The sequence below is a fragment of the Botryllus schlosseri genome, chromosome 16 (genome assembly GCF_051294905.1).
Source record: "Botryllus schlosseri isolate E-star chromosome 16, Bs_hap1, whole genome shotgun sequence".
NCBI lineage: Eukaryota > Metazoa > Chordata > Ascidiacea > Stolidobranchia > Styelidae > Botryllus > Botryllus schlosseri.
In genome coordinates, this window is record NC_137251.1 from 2,963,014 (window position 1) to 2,981,938 (window position 18,925).

Consider the following 18,925-nt stretch of genomic DNA (forward strand, 5'->3'; position numbering starts at 1 on the left):
ATTGCCTTCGCTAGTGTTTTTACGTTGAGACGCTGCATAACTTATCGTTACGAATGAGGGTCTTCGATCTGTAATATTTCAAGTATTCGGCGGTTTAGTATGGCGTAGTGCTACAACGAAACTTGATTTCAGGTCTCCTTTACGTTCTAATTTCCAAAAAATATACGATATTTTCAATATTGTCATTTTTGGAAGAGGAAAAAGTACTATAATAAGTGTGGTGCAGGCTACTGTAGTCTACTTGCACCAGCGGGGACTTCGCAAAAGAGCTTAGTGAAACACCCGGTGAAGAACGAATGAAGTGAGCAAGTAATAGTGTCTATAAAGGTTTAGAGCAGTGGTTCATAGCCTTTATACAGCCAGCGGAACACTTATGTTAATCTTCAAGCCTTCGCTGAACCCAAAAACAAAAATCAATGTATATATAAAACATTCAGTTATTTGCTAAACTATGACTATCTTGCAGAGCCGGTTAAATATATAATATTGGCTGACAAGTAATTTCCATCCTACTAGTCAGCCCTGAAGATTACCGGACCCCGATCTGACTCATCGAACTCGCCTACCGACGCATGCAGTACGGTTGGTGTGAACGTGAGGCTCGCAAGAACCAAAACCTTTCAGGGGTTCGCAGCATTCATTTTTGTTGCATCCTTTTGTGTTATTAGGGCTGGGCACAATGATTCGAGTACTCGAATCTGAATCGAGTATTAATTTTAATGATTCGAGTCGAGTAGTAAAACACGATTTTTTCGAGTACTGAAATTATATGCTCCTAGCAATTGCAAGTTAATTTGCTAACGAGAATTATAGTTTCGATACTATTTTCCACTGATGAAGCCTTGAAACCTTGATTGGCCGTATCGCAGCATAGAGACATAGTACAAAGCTACGAACGTTACTGGAAATAACACATTTCCGAAGTCATGATCATCCCACAACATTGTCAAGAAGTGAAATGAAATCGGTATGGACGAAAAAATACCGAAGTATCGTTAATGTGACAGATAACAGGCATTATCTTCTTCGCCGTGGCATAAAAGGTTCATATTTGGCATCGTACATTCTGTTGTGACGTCATTATGAGTGATACTCGAATACTCGACTCGACTCGAAGCATTTTACGTGATTCAGAATCGAATCACTCAGGTACTCGATTTTGCCCAGCCCTATGTGTTATCCTTTCTTAAATCCAGTGTGTATCCCAGTGTTGGGATCAAGTCACTACCTTCGAGTCACGAGTCATCTCGAGTCATTGCAGATTTTGACTCGAGTCGAGTGAATCAATTTTCAAAGGTGACTCGATTCAAGTCAAGTCACTCGTTTTTTGGAGGTGACTCGAGTCAAGTCGAGTCAAGTCAAGTCACAATTCAATTCAAATTGAATTTTCGAAGTATGAGTGATGATTCAAAGTCATTACACTTTGCTAAATGTGTGAAAGAAAGATTAAATGATCATTTATCTAAATCAAATAACGAATATCTAGTTAAATATACATGCAAAAAGACGGTGTATCCCTCACCTACACGTAAACTGCACAGTGCACAGCTACCTACTACAGTCAGTTCTTATCAGCCAAAATATAGGACCTAATAAGAAGCTTCGAGAACTATATCCATCTACACATCCGTGAGAATATAAACGCACGCAATATATTCGTTCGATTTAATTCACACAAGAGCAGGGGTTCTCAACTTGGGGGCGCGGGAGGCTCTCAGGGGGGGGCGCGAGAAATTTTTGTCAATTTTGTCAATATCTGTATAAATTGTGACTAAACATGTGTTTCACAACCATTCTGAGGATACGATTATTGAAGATTAAACTTAATTCGTATTTTAGAAAGCTTGACAAACTCAAACTCCAGCAGTCGCGCTCAACGGAGTATAGAGGCTTCAACTTCATTTGAGCATATTTTTGATATTCTTTGAAAATTTAGAGAAATTCCTACGTGCAAGTCATTCATTACTTTATAGCTTTGACAGTAGCCTAAATCTCTGTGCGCTAGGTAGCTGTTGTTGATAGCTGGCTAACTGCACTGCCTAAGACAGACTTAGATGCAATATAGGTTGCCCGGTTTCGCCCTCAATTTGGCTATAAATCAACACAATTTAATTCATTTCCAAAACTGATCAAATTTAGCATGGCAGGACAGAACGACGCCGTATACTCTCTGTAGTCACTACCAGCATCAGGATTAGTCTCAATGCAACCTACCTTATAATTAATTGATGTCCTTTTCAATGTTTTTTTGTTATTTTCAAACTAGTTTGCGGCAGTTTGTCAGCAATGTAAAAGACTAAACAACTCTAATGCGGATTCAAAATTTGCGTAAGATATACCTTATGTATACTATTATATCAGGGGTGGGCAGCCCGTACGGCCGCATGCGGCCGTAGAAGGGAATTTGTGCGGCCGTCGACGCCTAATTCAATTAGTATGTGTTGGCAGTAGGGCTGGGCACAATGATTCGAGTACCCGAATTTGAATCGAGTATTAATGCTAATGATTCGAGTCGAGTAGCAAAAGACGATTTTTTCGAGTACTGAAATTATACGTTTCTCGCCACTGAAAATGATTTTATCAACAAGAATTATGGTTTTGATACGGTTTTCCACTGGCGAATCCTTGAAACCTTAATTGGGCGTATCGCAGCATACGAAACAAATAGTACAAAGCTGCGACCGTTACTGGAAAAACATTTCCGAAGTCATGATCCTCCCACAACATTGTCACAAAGTGCAATGAAATCGGCAGGGCCGAAGAAATACCAGAGTATCTTTTTAATGTGATGGATAACAGGCATTATATATTCTTCGTGGTGGCACAAAACGTACATATTTGAACTTTGACACATTCCAATTTGTTGTGACATCATAACGAGTCATACTCGAATACTCGAGTCGACTCGAAGCATAATACGTGATTCAGAATCGAATCACTCAGGTACTCGAATTTTCCCAGCCCTAGTGGGCAGCCGTAGACATGCAAATTGCAATTACGAATTTACTCCCGAATTTTCGAGAGATTTTATTTAATCTTGAAATTTTCTTCGCGCTCCGCGCAATTCAACAAGACTTCATTTTTCGATTTTAATGCAGTAGGGCCCTTCTTAATTGGAGCAGGAATGGGAATCCTCAAGAAATAACAATTCATTCGCGGCTGTGAAAAAATTCTTAGCGGTCAGGCTTCGCTCAATCCTTACAAAACTATAGTAATATGATCATGTGCAAAAGTACGAAATGGTACGCGAGTAAAAAAGTTTAGGAATCGCATATTTAGAGTTACGAATAACGGTTTATCGAGTGAAAGTGGGATCGCTCCTGACTTATGATGAGCGACCAGCCCTGAAGCGCCGTGTTTTTGCGGATACTGAATGATAGGGTTTGGTGTTCCGCGTCCGCTAGAGTTTGTACGGGTACGCGCACATATCCCAATGCGACGAGATTAGGTCGTTTGCTCATTGTGGATTGTAATGACAAACAACTGCAAGCATCTTTTCGAAGCTCGGGCTCCTGTTGATAATTCCTTCGTGATTATCTTCTTTGTCGTCGGTGTACATAGCCAGATTTGTCATGCTGGGGTCTGTGAATGGATATTTTTTCCCAGAATACCACCATTTCGAGGGTATGGTCTTCGTCAAACTCTCCGTCTGCATAAATACGATTACACTGGGAATTGCAATAACCCTTTATTTCGTTTTGCTACACCCAATTCTACACTTAGGAATTCTGAAGTGACGATGTAGGCGGGCAGCGACGATGATGGATGAAGGACGTAGACGACCGTCCATCGCAAACAGTTGAAATGACTTTCGAAACCAGAAATTAATCATATTTAGGCTACAAAACTGGACTAGAGTATTAAAGCAACTTTGTGCCGGATGCACCCCGGAAGCTGGTATGGTTCTGGTCCTTTGAGTAGCTTATACTGACCTTGGGGTTGATGGTGCCGTTGATCCACGCGGACATATGTGTGAACTCTTTCCCTGGCTTACGCGTCCAATTTCGCCGTAATATTCTCATGGTGAGGTTGTATTCTTCATCAGTCTTTATTTCCGCGACGAAAGAGTTCCCTTTTTCACATTTCCTTCTGCCCATCTCTTAAGTCATATTTATTTTGCCAGCTAAAGCTATCCAGATACAGCCTCCTCTCGAAATCTTCTTGCCTTGCCTTGAATCGCATTTGCGCGTGTGAGTACCTGCAAATATTTGAAGTTTTTTCGAACTGTACGATATACAAGGCTGAGATAGGCTCCATGGCTCCATAGGATCCATGACATTTATTATGCATATAGTATATACAATATACAGTGTTAATAGTATCATTACAATTTAAACTAACGTTCGTGGCGCTTATTATCTAGTGGGTCTGTTGCGTCATCACGGCTACCATTCATTGTGCGTAAGAAAACTTCGATATATATATACATATGTTTAATTGTCCATAGCGACCTTTATAGCTGGCTGGCGCAGAATGCTCCTTTCCTGACGATCTGAGCCTCACAAAACAAATGCCATCCCTCAGGGAACATTATTTGCCAGCAAAGAAATGCCAATTTGAAATCGTTTACATCTTTTAGTTTAGTACGTTTAAGCGATTTCAATATCTTTTGACATAGCAGATAGGAGGTCCCGAAATAGCAACATGTAACAAAGTCATTATACCAACGGGTAAGCCCGAAGATGTGTAATTATTTTTAGGGGGTCCTACCTTTTCCAACATAACTCACTCAGATCTACCGGTAAACCTGATTACGTAAGCAGAGAGGGGATGGAAATTGATAGCTATATATTTGCAATTCCCGATCACATTGACCGATTCAATCATGAATTATAGATTTTTTTCGCGCTTCGCGCTGTTAGGCGATAAAGCTTACTCACTAAACGGATACTAAATGTAGATGATAAGTAGCGGGAAAAAGCGTGTATCCTGAGGGGTCTTGGTAGCGAACCCTCTCCTTGTAAGTTTCGTTTATCACTCTATGACAGGGGTGGGCAACATACGGCCCGCGAACCGGATCCGGCCCGCGGAGAGTTTTCCGTCGTCCATGATAATGTGGCCCGCAGCCCCAGTCTGACGAGATTTCCCACTACTTGCTTACTTCGTCAAATTTTAGTAACTGTATAATTGTATATGGTATGAGATACGTGTATGCGCAGCTTGCGAGAGTGGAGCTTACGCGTAAGTCGAAGCGAGAAGACTTATTGCATCATCGGCATTTACGATGTACCCAGCCCTAATGTCGTTAATGGTAATCACGGTGTTTGTCGACTACAATGGTCCTTTACACCAGGCTGATATTTCTTATTTTTCCTTCCGTATACGTAACCGCCGACTTGTAGCACGGCACACTACTATTGGCTTTTGTAAGACCTAGGGATACCATATTTTGGAAATCTCAAAAGAGGACACCTTTTAAAAATTTTCAGACTTGCAAAACCGGAGGAAAATCCTGAAAAAATGGCAAATTTTCCCACTTCGTCGTGGGTCGACAAAAACAAAGAAAGGTCAACTTTCTCGCTCAGCGCCAAAAACACAGTTTTTCCTTTCACGATATCAGTTGGTTGACTAAAAAAAGGTCAACTTTCCGGCTCATCTCCCGAAATAACCGCTGGGGCGCCACTTCAGCGCCAATTTAATATATCCCAGTCAATTTTGCCGTATATTTAGCCAAAATTCTCTAGAAAGAGGACAAAATATCAAAAAAGAGGACATCAGTGCGTCATCCGAGGAAACTTTCAAAAACGTCAAAAAGAGGACAAATCCTCTTGAAAGAGGACGTATGGTAAGCCTAGTAAGACACCGCTTATACCAGGGGTCGCCAACTTCTTTTTGTCTCCTGTTTTCTTTTGCCCTTTTTTATTTTATCTAATTGAAAAGTCGATATATATATATAACTCAAAACGGGTCGCGGGCCACTTTTCAAATTTCGTAGAGGATGCGATCCGCATGGATTCAATATCGAGATTAATCAGGCCACACAGTTGAACAACGACGCCATCTCGTCACCAGCTACTCAACCCTAATGAATTGATATATTGGTAAATTAGGGGTACCGGGGTTATCGAACGCCTTGAAATCTTCATTAAGGATTGCACCGTGTGTTGATCGATCAGATAGAAGCAGACATGGCGGCGCCTGCGTTTTTCTCAAATCCACATTGTCTTCGTCATTATCGGCGAGAAATGGCTTTGAAGTGACACTGCTGTCATTAAAATACATTGAATAAATACGATTTATTCCTTGTGTATGTGAATAAATGGGCGAATAATGTATCGATTTAGCAATCCGGCCCGCCACGTACTTAATTCTCCTATATCCGGCCCGCCGACTGGAGAAGTTGCCCGCTCCTGCTCTATGATCAACGTTTTGGGGGGCTGACGAAGTGAGGATACGGTCCTGATTGTGCGTATCGTATACGAACCTGGTGCTGCAATGATCTTTGTGTTAATGGAAAGAACACTATCTCCTTGACGTTCTATTAACTTGCTGAATTCATCAAAAAAACGTTCATCTGCAAATGAACAAGAGGTTTCAGAGATCGTCATTCTATCAATAATTCTGGCATTCTTCCTGTCAACAACCATCCACTTATGGCGGTGTCTTGCGATGTGATGCATATTTAGAGATTTTTTTTCTTTCGCTTTGGCAGGTCATGTTGATATGATGAAGTATCAGATTCTTCAACTCACCATTAAAGTCCTAAAACATATAAATATATATTGTATCAATTCATACGTTTCATTTGGCGTGTTCCTATATACTATTGGGCCTGAATACTAGTCAGTCTTCAGGATTACCGGACCACGACCTAACATCGACCTCGCCCTCCGCCACATGCCACCTCATTTTGTCGCTTGCATCTTATATTCTCTGCATTACTTCTCATTCAGGGAAGCGAGTGGCGCAGTTGGTTATGCGCCAGCGTCACGACACCAATGGTGGCGGTTCGAACGGTTCGAGTCCCGGTTCGGACTAATTACTATGCATCGGAGATTCTCTGGCCTCCTCATCGCCGACCTCACTGCTAAGCCCAACTACCGTGAGCCGAGCTATAATTCGGTAGCATCAGAAACGATGATCAACTGATGAAGCGTGCCTGGAAGAGAAGAGACTGAGAGAGTGCAGCAAGGAAACCATGATAAAGCGAGCCTGAAAGAGCGGAAGAACGTCAAAGACTCGAAAAAGAATGAAAATTCCATTGTACTGTCCGTGTAATTGTAATGTCGTGGAGCACAAAGCCTTAACCTGACTGAAAGCACCACTGTTGTGTCCTATATTAATAATAATAACTTTTTATTCAGTGTGAATGCCTCTTATTTACTTCGCCTAGGCTAAGGTGGGGGTCTGATCTTAAAGGCTACTCCAAGTTGTTTCGACACCTATCTTTTCATTGTATCACAGTCTTGTGATATTTTGAAACGATGAAAATATTAATAAAACCTGATTGATTGACTGACGCAGATTCAACAAAAACAGAATAAATAGTTATGTTAGACTGAAAGAGTGAAAAACGCATCATGAAAAGTTTATAAAGTTCCTTTGCACTCAAATTTTAATTCTGACTGTATAACTGAAACTCCCATCCACGAACGCGGCATCAAATACACAATTCGCAGTACTCACCAAAGATACCGTAGCTTGGCAGGTGTCGCATTGACCGTCTGTACTTAAAAAAAAGTGTTATTACACGTTTGACAATATGCACAGTTACTAATGCAGCGTCGAAAGAACGAACCTAGACTACTTTGATTAACATTACCTGTAATGTAGCTTCCAACGAGCAAATTTATCACAAAAGCTGCATATAGGTAAATGATCCTCATTGCTCATCAATCATCTAATGAGAGAACTACTATCGTGCTGTGTTGGAATCCTGGAAACACAGGAAATGATGACCATAAAATTCCACAACGGGTCATGCAGATTACCTGGTGACACAACTATACAATGTAACATATATTGCTTTTCCTAAGAATTGATCGCACAACTTGACCTGTGTTATTCTCATACCGAACTGATATTTATTGAAATATTTCCGGCTGGGGGTCGATATCGTAAAAGCTCCAGCACGCGGGCCGTACGCTTTTACCATATCGTATTTGGCCATCGGACGATTTCAGATGAGAGAGAGAGAGAGTCTTTATTTTCATCGAACCAAAATACATAACAAACGGCAGTGATGGTGGTACAGAAAATATGCGCGCACAGTATTCGGTATTAGATAGGAATGATCGATAAGACCGTGAAGGTCATCTAGTCTGATCACACCAGCATCAAACAGGTACACTTGACTCAGAACAGTCTGGCTGTAAAAAAATGTTTAGTTAGGAAAGGAAAATTGAAAAAAATTAAACAATGGTAGCAAATGATCAATGAAGCAATGTCTGGGCGAGGTAGGGCAACAGTGTTAGTGTAACGACAAGAGGTGATCAAGTAGGGCTTTTTTGAATCTATTATAAGGCAATTCACGGATATGTGATGGTAATGCATTCCAGATGATAGGTCCCGAGTAGTCGATAGATCTCTTAGTTAGGTTGCTATTGGGTTGGGGTAAGTAGACGTTTCCTTTAGACGAAGATCTCGTGTAATGGGAATGGACATGTTTAGCAGGTATGAAAAAGTCATCAAACACAGGAGGGAGACTATTGGAAAAATATTTGTGAACAACTTTTGATACTTCGAAGCGATACAGTTCATCAACTCGCAAAATTCGATGCTTACGGTAGTAAGGCGATAAATTGGTACGTAAATGTACAGATGAGATCAGCCGTATCGCACGGTTTTGCAGGGTTCGAATTCTGCACAAAAATGTTGTACATGCATTTCCCCATACTACGATTCCATATTGCAGATGCGAGTGGAAAAGAGAGAAGTAGATGGTTCGTAGTACTGATCTGGAAACCAAAGATTGGAGACGGGTCATTATTCCCACACACCGAGCTAGTTTTGATATTGTGCATTCAATATGCTGCTTCCAAGACAATTTGGAATCAATGGTGACGCCGAGATATTTTGCTGAGTCACATATTGAGATTTGTTTATGATTGATGTTCACAGTGAAATTATGACTGGCATTATTTAAAACGAGCATCTCGGTCTTATCTGCATTCAAACTTAGTTGATGTCAATATAGTGCACCACAGTGCTTCCTGACAAATAGCTGGGGAACCGAAGCACCTAAAAATAATGGAAAGTGTCGACAGTTCGACACCCGCCATCAATAGCGGAACATTTCACTGTGATGCGATTGTACTTGCTAATCACCGCGGTAGCTTTCGATTGATATTGAATTTATCACATTTCGCGCTCGGGAAGACAACTATTGCCGTAAATTGTCTTTGGTAAAATGAATATAATGTTTTGACCCAAGCGTAGAGACTAAGGAATTTCGGTGCTGCTTGTAAATAGTACCAACAAGATTTTAATTTTCACAGAAGCTAAGTAAAGCACAAAATAAAGTAGAGCAAATATAAAGTAGATATGGAGTGACAAATATACTTTCACAAAAGTATCGGTGAATATAACTTAGGTAACAGGTTGCGGGGGTTCCGTTCACAACCCCATTGTCGATCATATGACATGTTTCATCTTGGTAAATATGTCTCATCCAAAGTTTGGAACGACCGTTTAGCAAATCTATCATCTACCTATGTCGTATCGTAATCTGGCAGCGCATGGGGTGCCCTAACCTGAAAAGTGGACTCTGACTTTTTTGAGCGTTACGCCAAAGTATCTTGCCACAATTTCGTACAATAGGCTACTTTATTCCAAAATCTAACCGCGTATCATACCAAATATCGCACCTCCTTGCAGAGGAGGACATCTATATCGCTTCCATTCGCCCGTTGAATGTTTTGAAGCACTATACTATCTCGAGAAACAGATCCAAATGCGGCAACATTTTAGCATGGTTTAAATGGGACAACTCATTAAAATACCACTCCTCTGACCTGAAAGAGTCTGTTTAGGTTTTGGTGACCTGCGCGATATCTAACCTACAAAACTACTAAACCAATCCGACGCACGGCCCAACATAAAACAATACGTATATTTTGTGTTCATATCACGAAACAGTACGCTCACGCTCATCCACGACAGCAATGATAAAAGCGTAATTTCCATGATGATTGAGAGTAGACTAATGCATAAAGTGAAACTTCCTTCTTCATGACTACTGGAATTCAGGCAGCTTGCGTCACATACCGCGTATGAATCACACAGTGTTATACCCGTCATACGGGTATGTGCGATTACATCCCATAAGGAAGCAGCGATTGGAGAGCGAGTAAACGCGACCATCGGTCAGGGATATCTAAAACTCCATACTCCATGTTTAGATATCCCTGCCATCGGTAAACACAGATGAATGGGATCGAATGGAGCTAAGAGGCTATTTGAAGTCGCGTGATTGTCTGCGCGGCTGGTTAGATACATTGATTGTGTGCATGTGGCTGTAACTGCTATGTTTCATACCGTCTTTGCTATTGCTGCTCAGCGAGTCCTATACTATTGCATTTTCCACGATATATTCTGTATTAGTTTATCCTGGTTAGTTGCTGGTTTATGACAATATTTAATTTAAAAAACCCTTTATTCTGGCACGAAGATCGTCACGATCGGCATGTCGCCGGTACCAGTCAATAACGATCAACCACGGTTTTTCTTTTGTTTATTAAAGTCTGCATATTTATACGTGTTCTATTTTTCGGCGGATGCGGAAAAGAGGAAACGTTATGATTTGAATATTTTTACTGGGAATACTGTTGTGTTTAATAAAAAAATAAAGGTTCGTTGACTAAACAAAACACGGTCATTTTTCCGAATCAACTTCCGAACGAAAGTTTGCGTCAAAGGTATTGTATACTTGCTGTGTTAGATGTGTATGCTCCGTGCTGGGCGATTGGTACTGTATTCTTCAAAATACTTTGTGTTGTATAATTGTATTGCAGCACTCACTACTGGCATCAAGGTACGATAATGTTCTTAAACTGGCATCCATTGGCCACTTGGGGATCCGCGAAAAGCCAATATTGAAACTATACCTCTAAATTAACAAAATTTCATGTTCATAAGATTTGTCCTTGTTTTTGGCTTGGCCTAATTTGGTCTCATTTTCAGTAGTCTCCAGTCTCCACATGTCACAATAGCCGCATTGACTATACCAATACTAATAATTCCGATCCGACTGGTTATCTTCTTTAGTGTTCACGGCGTTGCGACTACGTTGGTCATTATGCACGCGGTCGACATTCCTAATTAAGACTCCTGATCTACAGTCTTGTAGTACGCCTCAGTTTCGCAAGAGTATTTTGCAAGACACCGCTAACGGGCTAATACGACACCACTCGAAACCGGCCCGAATGACAATCAGGCACATACGAGGGCTAGGCGCAAGTGAATACCCTTTTTTAGTCATCATGTAGGTTTGTATGCATCAACTAAAGCACATGCATGGGTGCGCGTCCTCTTGATCAATACTGATCGAAAACCATGACCTCTTTTTCAGTCATCAATTGTTCAAATTTTGCGGTTAGGCAGCTGTCCTTAATTTTTGACCCACGTCTACGGCAACACAAAAATCGTTCTTGAACTAGGTCACAAAATAATTCTAGGATCCGCACTTAAAAGTTTCAGAACTCCTGGTCTAGTGTACGGTTACTTGCTCACTTAATTACGGTCTGTGTGTCGCATTGCTGTAGATGAAAAAATAATTAGTCCGGCAAATTTCAGTCTGAATAATCGAGCTATTGCGCCTCTCCATATATCCTAATGTTTTAGTGTGTTGAACTGATGAGAATATTAATCAGCGAACGAACGGTGGAGAAACAAAATGTGTTAAGTGATGCGTACTCTGCCCACAGATATTGTTGTAATCATCATGCTTATACTTTTATCGAGTAGTTCAATGTATGACTTCAATGCCAGCATAGATATCCAAGTTTCAAGATGTGTACTCTTTTCGTCAATTTTTTTCGGGGCATGGCACTATACCATCTCGCCACTCGAATGTCTCCATCATTGACCGTTACTGCTGCAGATCATAAGGGCAATATAATACACTTGGTCAGTTGCCGCAGCAGTTCTAGTTTGCGTCGCATTTTCAGTAATGTAGCGACCGAGGTGGAGAAATATTCAAACAGCGACACTTAAAAGGGCACGATTGGCAAAGGTTTGTCGAAGAAGACGTTTAAATCCATTTGCTGTCGCGCAGTCATACATTTTATGTGTGCAGCGTGTCCTGTGCACAAGTTTCCAAATTATGGTGACGCTTCCGTCTACGCCTACTTATTTTGGGATGTAGTGGCAAACAACAGCAAGTGTGTAGTTCGAGGGGTTCTTGTTGATAAGTCCTTCGTAATTATATCCTTTATCGTCCGCGTAAAGAGCTAGATGAGTCTTGCTAGAATCGTCTTGCGGATAGCCTGACGAAGGATTCCATATAAGACTTGCGGTCTGCTCCGTCACATTGCCCGCCTAAATGAATAAGTGGTGGGTTTATAATGGTATGTTACTATATCTACATGCTATGTCAGTGGGGGTTGGAGTCAATTTTTGATTAACAAATCCAATCTTGTAATTTCGTCCATGGAAAGACCAGGGAGTAGCCTATAGGTGCCGTAGTCATTACTTCAAAACTATCTGAACCGCGAGTCGCTGTCATAGTCTGTAATTTAATAATAGTGAATTCACGAGCAGGGTCGGAATTGCAGTCTGAAATTAGACGAGGAGTCGTGCGAGTCATTACTGAAATCAACCACCTTTGGCGACCGATGGTGATATATTGAGATGACGGTATGACCCGTGGAGGTTCACGTGGAACCAGTCCATCAAATCGCCGAAATGTTCAAGTAGCCTATATATGTATGTACTTACTTCAGGGTCAATGCGGCCTTGGATCCATGCGGACACGTAGCCTATGTGTCGTTGGTGGATGGGTTAAGCTTCGTATTTCCTCTCAATATATCCACGATGATATTATATTCCCCCTTACTCTTCACTTCCGCCACCGAAGAGTTTCTTTCCTTGCATTTCAGTCTGCCCATCTCGTATGTCATATTTCTTCCATTTGCGAATTCTATCCAGATACATCCTCCTCTTGAAAGTCTCTTTCTATGCTTCGATTCGCAGTGGTCTATACCTCGAAATAACTTCACGCGTTGTTGACTTCACGATCTACACTGCCATTGCATATGTGATTTGTCCTTCTCAATGTACAGGACCTATCACGCGCAACAGCGTAGCCATACAATAGAAATTTGACATGACGTTGCATGCATATTTTGCGGTGACCAAAGATAATGACATCACAATGCATGAGAGCCAAAACTTTGGGACAAGAACGGGTGACTCATTACTGCAGACTTGGACGACTAGATAATTCTAGTTGTCTAATTTCACTAAATTAGAGCGAAATGCCCGTAATCTAATTCTAATCTAATTTGTGGAACGTTTCGATGCTCTTAATCTAATTCTAATCTAATTTATTGTTATCCTTAAAATACCTCGCTGCCCGCGGCACTTTGCAGCGAGTTAATAGGAATAACCCTCTTGCGCAGGGATATCCAGTGCACAGCCACCATCGCGTTACTTACACCGTACTTGCAATCATAGTAAGAATTATGACCAATATTAGCCGTGCGTTAGACCGTCGCCGAAGCCGTTTCATTTAGTGCGGAATAGTGTTGTTGGGCACAGGCGAATAGCATGTTTTGAAACAACAACAATAATAATAATTTGAAACTGAAATAAATTTTAGCATTTCAATATGCTTTACTTCGCGTTCTTCCAAAATCACAAATCAGATCGCCGGCCGCATGTGGCCCGCGTGTTGGTGAGCCCTGGTGAGTGCAAAGCGAGCCGAGCTTGGCGTACACTACAGGCGTTAACTATTCTCATGGTTGTGGGAACGCACTGTGATTTGATATGGACTGAACTTGATTTTTGCCGTCTTTATTTCTCTTTCACAATTGCATTCAATTTCCAAGTTTTTTACGAATTCAGTAATTCTAATTCTAATCTAATTTGGAAAAATTACTGTAGCTTTGAAAAAACTGTGTAGCTCTAATTCTAATTCTAATCTAATTTGGAAAAAACTGCGTAGCTCTAATTCTGATTCTAATCTAATTTGGAAGAAACTGTGTAGCTCTAATTCTAATTCTAATCTAATTTGAAAAGAACTGAGTAGCTCTAATTCTAATTTAATTCGGAAAAGCTGAAAATTTTCTAGTTGTCCAAGTCTGCATTACTTGAAGCAACATTTACTGGCATAAGGAAACAAGATTGAAACGGAGTTCACACAGCTCGTTGTCAGCTGGGGTAGGCTATATCAGTGCTCTTCAACCGGGGTTGTCGTACACCCTTGGGTGTACCAGAATTTGCAAAGGGTGTACCACTCAGATGGGGTGTACAGGGGTGTACCAGATCCGAATTACAATGAGCCGATGGCTAGCTATCACAAAGACAGGTTTATGGGAAGTACAGGTTGACGCACAGGTCAATGAGCAATATGGTACGATGTTATCTCAAGTGTATACTGTACACCGCTTGATTTTGATGTCATAAGCAAATATTCCTCCTATTCATCAGAGATGAGCATGGATTAGGATTAGGTTTTGAAAAAACAGGATTTGTGAAATTTTGTCGGATTTGGATTGGATTTGGATTAGACATTTTTTTCAGAACGGATTAGGATTTGGATTGAATTCACCTATTTTCTGGGAGATTGAAATGTCGTGTGGCGAATGGCGACAAACTTTATTCAGATCAGTTCTTAATGTACTTATGGTTACTAAGTTATCTTGTATCAAGTCAATCATTGGTTGTTAAAGAAAATTTTCGAATCCCTCCATTGCATAAATTAGTATTTTTTCTGAATTTCCAGTTGGAGTCGGATTAGGATTGGACATGGACTTGAATATGAAAAAGTTATGGATTAGGATTTGGATTAGGATTTGCAGGTTCGGATTTGGATTGGATTAGGACATCGAAATTTCAAATCCGCTCATCTCTGATATTCATTTAGCCGTCGGCAATAGACCAATGGTTCCGTTTGGTGTTGGAAAGTATGCAGTTAAAAAACATGTGTTCAGCTAGTCATTTGTCTTTTAGTGATTTTTTGAGGAAAGCGCCACGATAGCTCAGACTTCTTGAATCAGTACTACCCGACGTTAACCCTTTTGAAATTTGGTCAGTTTTCGCGAAAATGACCATCACTTTTCAAATTCATACCGTGACCTCAGCAAGACTTACATTTGGGCTGTTTCAGTTTAAAAGTGGGCGGACTATATCCCTCTACCGTTTCCACCCTCGATCGACACCCCAAGACATGTCTAAGGTTTTTTATAAGACTAAATAAACAAACTTTTTCTCTAAAAAATCTTTCTTTCTCTCATTTTTCAAGACTGACCCACAGGAAAGCGCTAGAGAGCCAAAAATGATGCATGAGTGCGTAGCCAGAGCCACCGTTGCCTGGTTTCAAACAAGCCGTCAACCATGGCCGTAAACCACGCTGCTCGCCAGTTATCGAAAAATCAAAAATAATGAAAAATTTACATATGGGCGTGGTCAGTAAGTGGTCACAATGGTCAACTTCAAGATCAATACCGAATCGGACCCTTACCGCCCAGTTAATGGCATGAAACAACGTGGTATACTTTCTCTTGTCGTATCCAGCCATTTGCAGGCATAGTAAACCAGTTTATGACTCACATTCGGTCACGAACTTAACTATGTTCTGGAAAATCACCGAAGCGTGACCACAGTTACCAAACCCCTTTAGAATACTCCCAAGAACTAGTTTTGATGTTTGAAACGGTGAAAAATTACACAGAACACCGTACAAATCGACTTCTGATGTTCTGGCAGAATGTCTGACAAGATTTCCCACTCGGAAAATATCTGGAAATTTCTGGTGATAACCACTTTTTTTCATGCGTATTTTCGGCCGAACTCCTTATGTAAGATCGTCGGTGCTCGAAAATTGTCATGCCTTATACCTTCGAATTAGGTATCATATGAATCAGAAGATTGCTAGCTTTCCCTACGAACAAAAATGAAGCCTCTAGGACATAGACAAATAAAGATATGGCCAGATGAAGTTGATCGATTGCGTATACGCAATCCGATTTTAAAAGGATACCGCAATGCACATAAAATGAAGTGACGTAGCCAGCCAGGGTCGAAACAGCTTCCATGTTGAAATCGAAACCCTTTTGTTTTAAAATGCCGATTTTATGTCCAATATTTCGCCATACATTTGCAATTTAGTATTTTGTTATTAGTGATGCAAATTAGCGACAATAGACTGTGTATAGCGGCATACGATCTGAGGTTACTGACATTTCTTGCAGCCCATGTGCTACTATCGACGGTGTGTGGTGCGGGGCAGGCCTGATACGCAGTAGGCTGGTGCGCCTGCTATCATCGCTGATCTGAATGACCGCTTCTGCAGCAGTAGCTTTACCTACTCTCTCCCCAATACTGTTTAGGTTGATTATCGTTCGTAATGTCATGCTGTTTTGGGGCTGACACGAAATGAATTCCAATTTGCGTGGCGGCCGGCCTAACTGGCTGCGAATAGACTCTGTGACCAAATACTATTTTATTCAAATCCAAATTTTTCGACGGCAATAACTCCGCTTCTACTGCAGGTTGGAATTGAACCAAATTTGAAGAACATCATTTTTATAGACAACCAAATACTTTCATGTGGTGAACAGAAAATTTCACATTTTTCGTTATATATTTTTATATTATAAATAGAAACGTTCTTCTTCCGTAGCCATGCAGCTACTGGTTGGAATTGAACCAAATTTGGTGTGTAGGCTTAAGTTAGGTAACCTAACAATTTTATCAAGTAGCCAGTACGATTTGAGGAAAAAAGTCATTTTTGAAGTCCCCTAATGAACAGGGGTGTACGAGTTTTGAGCAAACGTTAAAAGGGTGTACCACGTCGAAAAAGGTTGAAGAGCACTGGGCTATATGATGTAACCGTGGCGAAATTCTGGGAATTTGCACCGCGGTACCAATGAACTGGTCAGGTTATGTAATTGTTTTCAAAATGAAGAATGGGGCTAAACATTGTCTAAAATAAGTTTCAAAAATCATCATTTAAAATAAAAAACACGTTTTTTTCTCACTTCATAATTTTGAAGATAATCCCAAAAACTCGCAGTCAGTACCCGCTCCATAAATACATATATATATAAAGGTATCAATTATTATCATCAACAATATTTGCGGTGTGGGTCATTATTCAGGATAGCTGAGGACGCTAAACGCAGAGCTTTATGTGATAGTGACTTCATTCTGGCTGATTATAGTGACAATTATTATATAATTATAATCATAATCGGCGGAATTATACGATCTACCATGTTTTCAGTTGATTTCCTATAGTGTTCGATACAAGTTACATGCGGATCGCTAAGGCCCACGGTAGTACCGTCACATGTTCGGAGGGCACTGGGTCGAACGAATGGTATAGAACCACTGTTCCATTAGTGTGGAAAAGCTATCATTTGTATCACATGATGTGATCGAATTCTTGTGCTTCTGAAAATATATACCTCCTGTATGGGACGCAGAAATATAAACCCAGCTCTCTGCACCGTTTGCATATGTCACTTTACCAGGTTTTATGTGTGACTGCTTTTCAAAACTACTTACTTCCTGAACATGGACAACGCGGACAAAACTAAAAACTTTATTCGGAACAGCAGTTCGTCTCAAATTTTGCACCGGACCTGTACTTGTAATCCTCGTATCGATTGAAAGGATGTTGCTTCCTTGGCGTGCTATCAATTCTTTCAAGTCAGCCATAATGCTTCCATCTGAAAATGTAACCTTAGGAATTCGACATTGTCCAGATCGGCTACATATAATCGACAAGAGGTCGCCAGGGCAGCCATGCTCAGTGTTACTCCACAGAGGCAATTTTGACACATCATATGCTTGATTACCCATTCGTTTATTGATTCATTGTTTGAAGCCATTACGGGATTGCAACGCCGGAAAGACTCCGGAAAATGCAAAACTTGTAAAGGAAAACTGTGATGCAGCATTTCAAGTTCTAACTTCTCACTAGCCTACGTACCGGAACTGCGACTCTCTGTCTGCAAAATAACAACTCAGTCGACAGAATGACAACCTTTACACTTTAGCAGGGGTGTCAAACATACGGCCCGCGAAGCAATTCCGAGTAGATTGAAAAATGCTTATCATATAATATCCAGCACATTTGTGGCAAATGTTGAAAGAAACACTTCCGTCAATTAAATAATCCCACGAAAAGCAATTGGTGAGTGTGTTCAAAGGCCACGTTATAACCACCCGACTGTGGTGTTGTGGTTTCACTCTAGTTCCAGTAACCACTAGGAACAAATCGGTCACATTGACACTCAATATGAGAAAAAAAGCGCAGATTGAGTTCAGAGTTTTATGGAAAAATAGAACAACAAGCCGTAATTCACATAATCAAAAACGCCAATGCGGAATCATTTATATGCAGTTTATATGAAGAATATATTAGTTACACAGAAATACCATTCAAATATCTGTGGTCGCACCGCTGTGTCACTTTCAGCTGAAAAGGTCACCGGAATCCAGAGAAATATAAATCGCAATTTGATAATAATGATCCAAATTCCTCCAACGTCTGCTTTTACAGTTGATTCTCTCGTATTCCTCACAACGGACTCACATATCTCGCACACACACATACATGTCTAACGCAAGATTACGACTAAAGCAAAGGCAGCATGGAAATATGCCGACTTATATCGTCGCCGCCACCATGGTTATAGTGCTTGATAAATGTATTCAACAGGCCAATCATCGTACTTTACCGATTTCATTCATCGGGAATAAACGCCGTATGCGCCTTGATAAGATATAATATTGTTTCGTCATGCTTGATAATATA

The 18,925-nt window shown here is 40.7% G+C and overlaps 2 protein-coding genes across 2 annotated transcripts in view; both read right to left on the reverse strand.

Moving 5' to 3' along the window:
• Positions 1-18,925, reverse strand: part of LOC145458766 (uncharacterized) — a 181,010-nt gene that overhangs the window by 102,069 nt on the left and 60,016 nt on the right. The window lies entirely within an intron of this gene.
• LOC145458773 (uncharacterized) lies at positions 657-18,772 on the reverse strand. Its single transcript, XM_080337258.1, has 6 exons — positions 17,748-18,772; positions 12,877-13,141; positions 7,763-12,477; positions 6,425-7,664; positions 3,933-4,198; positions 657-3,649 (listed from the first exon to the last, which is right to left on the reverse strand). Exons 5-6 carry the CDS (start codon positions 4,095-4,097, stop codon positions 3,458-3,460), a joined length of 357 nt encoding a protein of 118 aa, XP_080193384.1. The 5' UTR covers positions 4,098-4,198; positions 6,425-7,664; positions 7,763-12,477; positions 12,877-13,141; positions 17,748-18,772; the 3' UTR covers positions 657-3,457.

Excerpts from the sequence above, each read along its gene's own strand:
- LOC145458773 (XM_080337258.1), bottom strand. The coding sequence starts at position 4,097 with ATGGGCAGAAGGAAATGTGAAAAAGGGAACTCTTTCGTCGCGGAAATA. Across the intron at positions 3,650-3,932 it reads ACGGCACCATCAACCCCAAG|ACGGAGAGTTTGACGAAGAC; the intron begins GTCAGTATAAGC and ends GTATTTATGCAG.